The sequence below is a fragment of the Cupressus sempervirens genome, chromosome 7 (genome assembly GCF_028749045.1).
Source record: "Cupressus sempervirens isolate cs-2001-9-10 chromosome 7, ASM2874904v1, whole genome shotgun sequence".
Taxonomy (NCBI): domain Eukaryota; kingdom Viridiplantae; phylum Streptophyta; class Pinopsida; order Cupressales; family Cupressaceae; genus Cupressus; species Cupressus sempervirens.
In genome coordinates, this window is record NC_143124.1 from 574,715,036 (window position 1) to 574,727,813 (window position 12,778).

The window sequence follows — 12,778 nt, forward strand, 5'->3', positions numbered from 1 at the left end:
TTATTATTCTAGTCCATAAGAGGGTTGAGATGCAACAAGTCGCTTAGACACCAAACTCAATGGCTTTACTCAAGGCTTTATGAATCCATGCCCTTAAGCCTTTCTTGGACGTGTCCGCAAGGTGCTCAGGATCACTTATCTCTGCCTTGTCTTGGGAACAACCAATTGGCTGGATTTACACATACCTCTCCCCGAACACATCTTTTCTTTTCCTTTCAGACTTAAATTGTCATTATCTGAATTTAGTATTATGTATAATCACAATAAACAATATTGTACATACCAGTCACAGAGATGTAGTAAGCTTTGCCTTATAATCTGAGTATCCTCCTTACTAATCCAACGATGTTGCCTGATTGTGTGAGAGATCTGATTGTATTAACATAAGGTTTTATTTTCTTCTTTATTTATCATCATGTAATTCTTGACGTCTTCCATATAACTCCAACATATGAAATGGATACCATGCACGAGTCCCTTCATATTACAAGTCTATGTTGGAATTTTATCGACCATCATTTCCCACATCACTGTTTTACACTTTCTTATTTCTGAAATACGTTTTTCTGCTTATACTCTTCTCTTTTCTAAGAGAATTCATAAACACTTTTGCACTGTCTATTCTTTTTTCCATATAGTGCTAGGTATTCTTTTTCCTCTGTTCACTGATTGTTGATCTGAATTTATGCTATTTTCTGGCATGTTATATATATATATATATATATATATATATATATATATATATATATATATATATATATATATATAAGCCCATACACACACACACACACACACAAACACACACAAATATATACATAAAATTTAAATATTATTCTCAGCACTATTTATATATAGTGCTGGGAATAATATTTTTGTTCATAAAGGGGTTCTGAGGAATACTAAAATATTTGAGACAGTTGTCTAATGTTTGACGAATAAGTTCGGCTTATTTTATAATTGACATTTAATGCGTGCTGATGTCGTGGATGCAAATATAATAGATTTTATTGATTTAATATATATTCCATGTATGGGAGCTGCCAATAAATACAAACACTAAAGAGAGCATATAAAGATTGATGTTTATCATTGAAGTGTGAACTATGGCCCTTGGTTATATTTGGAACAAAATATTGAAGCAATATTTACTGGGTTGCAAATAACATTACTCTAAAGTCTTCATTGTTGACTACTGGTGCATGGATTCTTATTTCTTTGTCTATAGGGGCATTTGCAATGCTGCCGTGAAGGTGTTAGTTAGGGAGTCCCCAGGAAGAATAACAGCACAAGCTCACTAAATTGTAATATTTTTGGATCAGATAGTATATGAGCACTGCTTAGTCTGACCTCCAATACTCAAAGAATAAAAATCTTCTTGGTTATGATCAACATAAATATATGGCTTCCATTGTTATATTTGTATCTTATAAATTGCTCCTAGATATATCGTATTTCTGCTGGATAGACAATTCCCTTCTGCGTTATTATTGCTTGTATAAATTGCCAAACTTAATCTCAATTTTCCTCCATTCTTACATTCATTGTTGGTTTTCTGAATAATCCAAGTGGGATGGATTAATTTGTAATAGCATTGAGCTCCTTTGATAAGTCAATTGCAGTCACTGCTAGTTGTCGTTATAATAATAAGGTTATTTCCAATCGGAGAGATACTGATTTCAAGTAATATGTCCAATAAAATTGCTGATATGGGCAATGTTGCTGTCGTCTTGGCAGGTGTTGTTAGTTCTGTAACGTCACAATCATGCTGGTCTGGCAGTAGAGGTCGTACATATCTGAGTATTAATTCTATGCCCTTCTATGATAGGCTATATAAATGATTGCCTTGTCCTAGTAAGAAATCGGCGTCTCCTTTGGATTAAATAGATAAGTCTAAACTTGTCAAATTAGTTAGGATAAACACTAACTAATGATCTTACTCCTTGAGTGCCGATTCTAGGAAGCTAATCAGGGCTGACCTAGATAGGGACATGTCTCTTATAGAGACATGCCCTTTGGTTGCATATTTATATAGGGTGGGAATGTAGTTAAAGGACACACACATAGAGCAAGTCTGCTCCTTTAAGCAATTCTGCCTAATTTGAATACTTGCTGAGACAAAACATATTAGAATATTAAATTGATATTGACATATCTTCATCAAGTCTGGAATAGAAAGAAGATCATCTTCAGCAAGCAATATAGAAGTTAATATCTCAGTCTGATTACATAAAATTTGTAGAAACTTTACATGGCATCAAAGCTCTGGTAGTCGAACCTAGGCTCTGCAAATTAAGCAATTAGACTTAGTATATCTAGCATCATCCTTCTATCTTCAATGGCATACACAATCAGACCTGAGGACAGGTTTGATGGCAAAGAACACTTCTATGCTTGGAAGTTCAGAATCATGATGATTTTTGAAGAAAATGATGTAAAACAGTTTGTTGATTCAGCATCCAAACAACTTGTTGTTGAACCTAATAAAACTATATGGAGTAAAGAAAATCCATATAGATCATATTAGATGGAGTGAAAAATGAAATAGTAACCATGCTAATGAAACATCAAACAACATTTGATATGATGAATGCATATGACGTTAACAATGCAACAAGAGTCCTTGCACTAAAAAGGCAACTAAATCATATAGAGATAAAGAAGGGAGAATCAATGAATTCTTACTTCCTAAGGGTCGCCAGTCTAAGAGATGAATTTGCAAGTATAGAAACCATAATTAATGATACGAAACTAACACTGATGGTTATAGATGGTTTACCATATTCATGGGAAACATTCGCACAGGGAGTAAGTGCTAGAGGCAATTTTCTTGACTACAATAGACTTAAGGGAGATTGTCTTCAGGAAGAATCTAGAAAATTTAAGAAAAGGGCAAAGTTGAAAACCGAAGCATGAAGAACTTCATGTTCTCAACACAAATTCCTATAAAGGTAAGAAGAAGCATTTCAAGAAGGGAAATCAAAAGAATGACAAACCTAAGAAAGATCTATCCAAAGTAAAATGCTTCAAATGTGAAAAGTTTGGACACTACAGATCTAATTGCCCTGATAATTCTAAACAAGTAAACTGTACAAACATTACTCAGAAAGAAGATAACTATGATCCTAAGAATCATGTATTGTATTCGACACTATCAAATGAAGTATCAAGCAAGGCATGGATGATTGATAGTGGATCATCCTGACATATTATAGGATACAAAGAAGCACTAGACTCTATATCTGAAAAAGTTGATGGCGAAGTTACCATTGGTGATAATTCTGCTCATTCAGTCAAAGGAATTGGGAATTGCACCTTGAAACTAAAGTTGGGTAGTTTTCTACATCTCAAAGGAGTACTCTATGTACCAAGGATGAAATAGAATCTAATCTCGGTTACAACACTTGAATGCGATGGACATAATGTTGCATTCATAGATGGTAAAGTAATGACCTGGGCTAAGAACTTCTCATTTAAGAAAGCAAAAGTGATTGGTCAAAGAAAGGGGTACCTGTATGAATTAAATTTAGAACCTAGTCAACCCTTTCAAGCCTTAATTCATGAAGCCATTGATATAAATGAAATATGGCACAGAAGGTTAGGACATCTAAATTTCAAAACCTTATTGACTATAGAGAAGATGGTTACTGGTTTACCTAAGTTAAATAAAGATCATTCAAGCGTATGCAAAGGAGGCGCTCTAGGTAAGAACACCAAAAGTCCATTCCATGATAGCATTAGAAAAACTAACAAGGTTTTGGAATTAATCCACTCAGCTTTATGTGGACCTATGTCTGTTCCTTCTCTTGGAGGATTCTTGTACTATATACTTTTTATAGATGACTTCTCTAGAAAAAACTTGGATTTACTTCTTAAAATGTAAAGAATCAGAAGAAATCCTCAAGAGATTTAAAGAATTTAAAACTTTAACTGAAAACTTATTAGGACAAAATTAAAACTCTTAGGACTAATAATGGAGGGGAATATAATGTTTAAAGAGTTATGTAAAGAAATAGGAATTAAGAGGGAGTATATTGCTCCTTATAACCCACAACAAAATGGGGTAGCAGAAAGGAAGAATAGAACAATTATAAAAGTTGCAAGATCTATGATATTTGATCAAAATCTAGAATATCATCTTTGGGCAGAAGCCTCTTGTACTGCTGTCTATATTCAAAACAGAAGTCCTCACTCCTACCTTAGAGATAAAACTCTTGAAGAAGTCTTTACTAAGGTTAAACCTAATATAAGTCATCCTAGGATTTTTGGGTGCCTAGTATATATACATGTTCCAAAAGAAAAGAGAACTAAGTTAGAATCCTTGGGGAGGAATGGTATTTTTGTTGGGTATAGTGAAACATCTAAAGCATATAGGATTTTCATACCTAGATACATGTTCCAAAAGAAAAGAGAACTAAGTTAGAATCCTCGTGGAGGAAAGGTATTTTTGTTGGGTATAGTGAAACATCTAAAGCATATAGGATTTTCATACCTAGTCAGAAAAATATTGAACTTAGTAGGGATGTAATATTTGAAGAAGATTTAACATTCAAAAGAGCCCTAAGTTCTGGGGATCCCTCTACCTTGCCTAGTTTTGAAGAAAATACTGAATCTGAGTCTCAAAGGGAGAACATTGAAGAAATTGAAGATGAAATTCAAAATCTCAATTTTGAGGAAACTCAGAATTCTAAGAAAAGACCCCTTTGGGCTATTGAGACAATAGAGGAAGCACAAGACTTCGCTGCACCATTTGGAACATTCAGAGAAAGCAAAAGATCCAAAAGATTTTCTAGTTATGCAACAAACATGAATGATTTGTCTAAATCAGAACAAATCAATGTTTTAGATGCTATTAAACATACTGATTGGAAGTGTTGGTTCCCAAAACCGCAGATTGGAATCCTACGAGCCTTGCCTGCTTGATGCTGGGATATCCAACTGGTTAAGGCCAACTTGACGGAATTGAACAACACAATCTAAGTTCCCTGCACTTCCGGCTCTGCAAAACCGAGGCGGGTGTACCTGATCTTGGACAACAGCTTTATATCCAAGATGCTCAAAGTAGATCAGTTAGAATGCGAATACAACAAAAGCTTTCAAAATGGCAAGAATTATTGAAAACTTCAAACTTGTGATTTATGAATTGAGAACGAAGGTAGATGATTGAAATAATGTTTTGAATAAAGAATAAATATAGATTAATGCAATAGATGAATATATTAACTCTTTAAAGGCAAGAAATGAAACATTTGCCAGCATATGGATCACAGTTCCAAGAATCACGGCGATTCATGCGATTCACGCGATTCGGCGATTCGATTCAAGCCAAACGATTTTTTGTGAATCGGTGAATCGGATCAGCGATAAAGGGTTTATGAAATAAGTTACTCACTAAATTTCAAGGGTTTTTTAAATTTTCCGATTTATGGCCGATTCGATTCCGATTCATGGCCGATTCACGATTTGATTCGGCCTTGCCGATTTCGATCCGATTTCGATTCTTGTTACTTTGATATGGATTATGAATTAAGAATAAAAGAGCAGTGCTTAATTAAATGGGCAATAGAGTCAATATTATTAGTTGAAACACACAACTTTATAAAGTTTGATATATTAAACTATAAACAATTTTAATAATTCTGATGTGACGGATCAATTATTTAAATGCAATTTTAAATAAGTCTAAAATGCACTTTAACTCTTACGGAGACAAATTAGACATAAATACGGAAACAATAAAATATTTCACAATATCTATTTTTATCAAATTTAAAATGCAATAACAATCCAGTCCATTTATCCAAATATTAAAATATTTATAGAAAATAATAAAAAAACTTATAAAGGACACAACTTAATAAAAATTTAAAACTCTAATGCAAATAAATTAAATAAATACTTTCGTACTGATCCGGAAATAAAATCATATTGGAGACACTCCTTACGGATGATCCATCCAATACAACTCGACTCCAGACATGCACAAGAATTCAATCGAAAATCCACCATCCACAGGCTTAGTTCAAAAATTTATTTCTCCACCAATTAAAAAAATTTAATACATCATAAAGTATACAATAGGTAAAAACTGAAAATATGGATATGAATTATTTGTCTCTCCCATTTTGATTTTTACATCTCATATATATAGAGGACCAAGGGGCATCGGTTGCCTTATTGAGTCATTCACACCTTTTCATAACATATAACCGATCATGTTTAATGGTATTATAACCTTTGCAAATTACTTAATATAATTTAAATTATACTCCAACAAAATCGATTGTCCAATAATTTCCACGGCTTATAATGTTGAGACAATATTTCTCACTCCCGTGAGCGCTCCTACTATGAGATCATTCGCATCCATGCTAAGCCTCTAGATAATTCCCTAGATTATTCATTTCGCACCATTTACTTCTCCGTTCACGCACAGGCAGACCTTTACCCTCCACGTATAAGATTGATGTGCTCTTAGACTGGGGATGCGTGGAATGTAGAATAATATTGGAATGAGTACCCTTGCCGCAAGAAGGTTCTCACATCTTCCCATGCACTCAGCCCTGCAATAAAATAAAAGAAAATATTAGAAGCAAGCTGTTGGGCAATGTTTAATAAAAATTCATATTTTAATGGCTCTTCTCCAGCGAAACCCGTTCACACAGTGACTCCTGGACGCAGGATGAAGAATATCATTTATATGAATGAAACTGCTGCAGAAAAACTCCCATATTCTCCCACGAATTCAGCCACATCTCCAGATATCTCCATTTAATACGTGCTTGTAGCCTGTGAAGAGAAAAAATGTAACGTACTCCAGAATTGAGGAATAGGTTCACTGTAAGTCCAGTTCCATATCAGATATTGTGCAACCAACTTCAGGGCAAAAACAGTATCACTAAGAACAGATGGATAGCATGAAGAGTTTGCCCTTACATTTTAGAAATGATCTCCATGTTTTAACACACCTTGTAAATTATTCCATGCTGCAAATTCATTCTTTTTTACTTGAAACAGGAAAATGATTCAAAGTCTCTAGAAGACAAGAGGTATTTGCATCCATGCTATTCACAGGACTCATCTTCTGAGATTTCTTATATTTCCTCTTCAGAAAATTGCAGTGACTCCTCTTATGTGGCCGAGTCTCTAAATACGCTGATCCCAATTCTCTGTATATGTGAATGCTGCATATTCTGTAGCTTGCCTTTATTAATATAATGTTTGTTGCTGTTACAATCTTGCTTTGATATCTACAGCTGTGCTGTATTTAAGTCTAATGCTTGCCATCAAATTTCTATTTTTCAATAAATGTATTCGTAGTGTGCTAGTCTCTACCCTCGATGCAATCCATCTCTCCATCTGGTCGCTCCTCTAATTGTACAGGAATTCCAATTACCTTTGTTTAACATCCAGATTCTACGAATGTTTCAGCATCAGTGTTTGATTTAATACCTCCAATAACAAGTCCATCCAACTTTAAATCTTGACATGCAGCTAATGCAGCATTAACTTGTGGAGTTGTCCTTATCTAATCTTTTGTTCCTCCCAATAGGTCATATCCACCTTGATTACGGTGTGTCCGAAGAATATCATTTGTGAGTTCTAGTGGATGCTGCACTTTGCCCATTCCTTCTTTTATTATGATATGCATATGATTTTATGGGAAATGAATCAGCCTGATAAAGTATTCACATCTCAATGACAATACCATAAAGCTTTCAACATTATTTCAAAAAATGGAGACCAAAATTTTTTGGGCTCCATCAGGAAGGATGCAATGACGGAAGAATACCAATCCATTATGAAAAATAATCTTTGGGAAATTGTCCCAAGACTTGAAGGAAAATTTGTTGTTTCTTCCAAGTGGATACTTAAAATTGTAGCATTGAAAAATATAAAGCTAGATTCGTATCCAGGGGATTCTCTCAAAAAGAGGGGATTGATTATGAAGAAACCTTTGCTCTTGTTGCCAAATACACCTCTGTAAGAGCAATCCTAGCTTTTGCTCCTGTTGCCAGATATACCTCTATAAGAGCAGTCCTAGCCATTGCAGCATCGAAGGGATGGAAAGTACATCAGATGGATGTAAAAACAACATTCCTAAATGGAAAGATTATAGAAGAAGTATACTTGGAGCAACCTGAAGGATTTGAAACTCAAGATCCTAATGCTTTTGTTTGTAGGCTTAAGAAAGCTCTCTGTGGGCTTAAGCAGGCTCCAAGGGCTTGGTATGAAAGAATTGATAAGTATCTCATCGACTTAGGATTCTCCAAAAATGAAGCCGATCCAAATTTATTTTATAAAAGAGATAAAGATGATATGGTAATTCTGATACTTAATCAAGGGAAGATACATCTTATATTTTGAAGAAATTTGGAATGTGGAATTGCAAGTCTATGTCTTTTCCTATGGAGACTAACCTAGATAAACTTAAAGAAGCAGCAACATAATCACCTTCCACAGATGCTACTCTCTATAGATAGATGATTGGGTCCCTTATGTACTTGGTAAATGCAAGACCTGATATTTGCTATGCTGTTAATGCCTTAAGTCAGTTTATGTGTGAGCTAAAGGAGATTCACCTAGTTGCAGTCAAACATATTATGAGATACTTACAAGGCACTCTTAATCTTGGGCTCAAATACGAGAAAGGTGACTTAGATTTACATGGATTCATTGACTCAGATTGGGGTGGAAGCGTTAAAGACAGAAAAAGTACTTTAGGATGTTGTTTCGGTTTAGGATCAACAATGACATCTTGGATATGCAGAAAACAATCTTCATAGCTCAAAGTTCCACAGAAGTTGAATACATTGCAATAGTGATGGCCTCTCGAGAAGTAGTTTGCCTAACGAAGTTACTTGTTGGATTATTTGGGCAAGCCATGAATCCTATGATTATTCATTGTGATAGTCAGAGTTCCATCAAGCTTTCGTTGAATCCAATTTTTGATGACATGTCCAAGCATATCGAAATTCCTTACCATTATGTAAGAGATACGGTAGACAGGAATATTGTAAAATTAGAATACATTTGCACTATAGATCAGACAATAGACATACACTAAACCTCTATCTAGAGTGAAGATAGACCACTTCAGGAGAAGACTTGGTATGGTTGAATTATAATCCATTTGTATTCTTTAAATTAATAATAAAATAATTTTATTGTCAGGGTATTGACTATTATGGGCTCCACCATTTGTATTGATAATTAAAGAGGTGACGATCTCTGAGATAATGAACACTTGCATAAAAGACATTATGAGAGATGATGATATGTTAGATAATGTGCTAAACAGTAGAGTTCTACACTAGGATCTAGATGAGTTCAAGATCAAATTGTGATGTAGACACTGCTATGTCTATGTATCACAATTTGGATAAAAGAAGAAATTTATTTTTTCCTGAGTTTATCCTGTGTTCTGGTAGATCTTAAGTCAGGATCATGTTGTGATATAGGAATACCAGTATCTATGAGTCACAACTTGGATAAATGAAGAGCTTAAACTTTAAAGTATTCTTCAGATTTATTTTGTATATTGTATTCTTTGCAATACTGATATCATTAGTAGCGGTGATTTTTCATATCACAGGTTTAGGAATATGACATTGTATCATGTGTTCTATGATACCACATGCTAAGATGATTTAGATAGATATAGAGTATTAGTTCTTGCTTGTTCATATTTATTGATGTTGCCAGATATGATATCTCTCATTATGATTATCAAGTTAAGAGGGAGTGTTAATTCTTTAACTTGTAATCCTACTGATCTGATAACAGATCAGTCTGATCTGTTCTTGCATATAGATTGATCCAAAGTCTTTGCTTTATCATCTTAAGGATTTTGGCGTCCATCCTTAAAATACTAGTTTAGATTTAACTAAACTCCTTTGTGTTAGTATTGATTAAACTACTTGTTTCATGGAAAAGGTTGCCGACTTCTAGGGATAAGTTAAAGTATCCTTTGGAATGGACATGTCTCTTGTAAAGACACGTCCCTAGATCTCTCTATTTATTATGGGTATGTTTGAAGTCTAAAAGCACACAAGAAAACAATAAAGTCTGCTCCTTAGTCAATACTGCCCTAATACAACTTGCAGAAGAAAAGACAGTTTCAGATTTATATTTCTAATTTAATTCAAGACAATACTTTGAAGCTATTTACAGCAAGCTAAAAGGAGAGAAAGAAGGTCGAATCTAATCTCTGATTCAGTCATAGAATTTGCAGAAACTTTACAAAAAGGGACCCGATTTTTAAGCCTAATTTGAACATTTTCAAATTAATCCTACGCTGCAAAAACAATGACTCAATTTTCCACAAAAAAGTGATAAAATCATGAAAATGGCATTCACCTTGAAGGTTTGTCTGGTTTAAAGGCCCCTCAACCTTGCTAGGGACTTTGTTACTATGCCTTTGGACCCCCGCTAGGGGCTCTACCCCTGGATCCCAGTTAGAGCTTGTCTCTAGAACCTCCCATGGGGGATATGAGCCTTACCCTTTGACCCCAAGTGTAGTCATTGCAATGTTTTCACTATTTAGCAATTTAATTAGTGTGCCAATGTGTAATTTGTAATTCTTCTACTTATTCCTACATCTTTTATAACTAATTTTCCAACTACTGTATTTATTTGTACTGTGGCCCCTCCTTGTGCCTGCAGCCATCCATAAACTTAGGGCATTGCCCTCCATCCCCACTCCTCAAGAAACTGTGTGGAACTTACTGAATTTCACATTGATAAACTGGTCAGAAGAATGGATTGTGTTAACTTAATCTGTGTTTGCTGCAACAGAAGTTCAATAATTGAGTACAGACAGAAATGAACCTTATGGCCGAGCGATCATTTTGATTGCCTATAATATATTAATGTCACTACTTTTTAACCACATTGATTGATCATACATATTCATGAACCTTCTATTCTTTTTCCTTTTTACATGCTGGTTCAGATTTGATGTTTGTCTCTGTTCAATCATCATGTAATTTTTCCTTTTTGTTGTATTGATGCCTGCCTATTTATTTTTGGTTGAGTGCATTAAATATCCCATGTTCATTTTCTTTGGAAGGGTAAACGTAAGAAGCAAACAATGTTAAAATGTATTGTCTAGAACACATCATATCTCTCACCTAAACTAGCTTGATCATTGTGTTGTAATGTCCCCACTATTAGGATTAGATTGGGACAAGTAATAATTGAAAGATAATTGGTAAAATCATAACTAAACTAGAATATTCTACTTCTTTTTTATTGCATATGTACATGTATTGTTATTATCTATATATATTTATATATATAGTTTCAAGAGGTTATTGAACCTCTTTGGATTTTGAGTTTGGAATAGCTAACATTCGTAATGAATGCTCTCCACCAAGCATATCTTGGATTGTATTATGACATTCAAAATGAATGTCCTCCACTAAGCATAGCTTGGATCGTATTATGGCATTCATAATGAATGCCCTCCACCAAGCATAGCTTGGATCATTCCATGACACTCGCAACAAATGCCCTCCACCAAGTTATAGTTGGATCATTCCATGACATTCACAATGAATGCCTTGCACCAAGTTCTACGTGGATCATGAAGACTATATTCGTTTTAAATTAAAAAAGATAAATTAAACTAAAAATAAAGAATACCTTAGATAAAGAAATTAAAAAGATGAACTAGACTTAAAATAAAGAATATGACTTACCTTTGAGTTATTATACTCCCTTACCTTGTCTTATTATATACTCCACTCCACGTAGGAAAACATAAGGGAGATTCCTCCTTAATTCTTCCCTTTTGACCCCTAATATTTATACTTCTTTTATTTTGCTGAAAAATGCCCATGTAATTTGATGGCTATTTACTAATCTTTCATCCCTTTTCATTGATTCTTGGTCTTAGTCTTAGATGGCAAAAATGGGGGAATGATGTTGCCCTTTTGAATTTATTGTCTTTAGAATCCTCTTATATTTGTCCCAAAGATTGTTCTTTTTTTCACAATTGTTAAAGGTTATGTTTTATTATTTGAGACCATGTTTTTCTCCTTTCTCGCAGTGTCTTGATATGCCATTTAGGACATTATACATATGTGTGTTTGGGATATGTTCACTAGTAAAGGCGTCGGTTGGTGTGCCCGCCTATTAGGTGATATTCTTGAAGTTTATTTATTTGGTTAATTGATTATATCATTTAGCATTTTAATTAAAATTAAAATTTAATTATTTAATACTTATAAATTAATAATTAATAATCTATTTAATTGATAAGATATTATTTAATATTTAGTAATTAATGTATGAATGTTTTATTATAGATCAGAAATTATTATTATTTTTAATTATTGAAGGGGGTATTACACATGTGAATGGTGAGAGGATGCCATAGCCTATGGCTGTGACTTGTGCTTTGGACTCTTTGAGGGTGTTTTTGTGAAATTGGGTGGTATATTTATTACAAGAACAATTTGCAGGGGAATTCACATAATTAAAGTGGTTTATTTTCTTTTTTCAGGTTAAGCCATATCGTTCAATGTTACACAATGACATGATGGTGGCAGCATATTCTCACTCAACTGCAGTCGGAAAACTACGGAAACACTTGCCAGATACTCCTCAGCATGTTCGCTATGACTTTCATCGATATAGTATTGATGAAGCTGAAGCAGTTATTGACTATTACTCTAGGTATAGAAATTCTCCTTTAGACAATCTCATGGAGATGCATTTATTGCGGCTAATATTTGAAATTTTAAATGATTTAGGTGATGCTTATTAGCATTTTACA

General features: G+C 34.0%; 1 protein-coding gene across 4 annotated transcripts in view; it reads left to right on the top strand.

The window, feature by feature from the left end:
• Nucleotides 1-12,778, top strand: part of LOC149548052 (mitochondrial 28S ribosomal protein S29-like protein) — a 185,948-nt gene that overhangs the window by 125,612 nt on the left and 47,558 nt on the right. For all 4 annotated transcript variants that reach the window (XR_016353966.1, XR_016353967.1, XM_089792080.1 and 1 more), the window contains exon 6: nt 12,506-12,678. Coding sequence is in view for 2 of the 4 variants with exons in the window: in XM_089792080.1 (XP_089648206.1) it covers nt 12,506-12,678 (173 nt within the window). In the remaining 2 variants the exon portion in view is untranslated. The remainder of the gene's footprint in view (nt 1-12,505; nt 12,679-12,778) is intronic.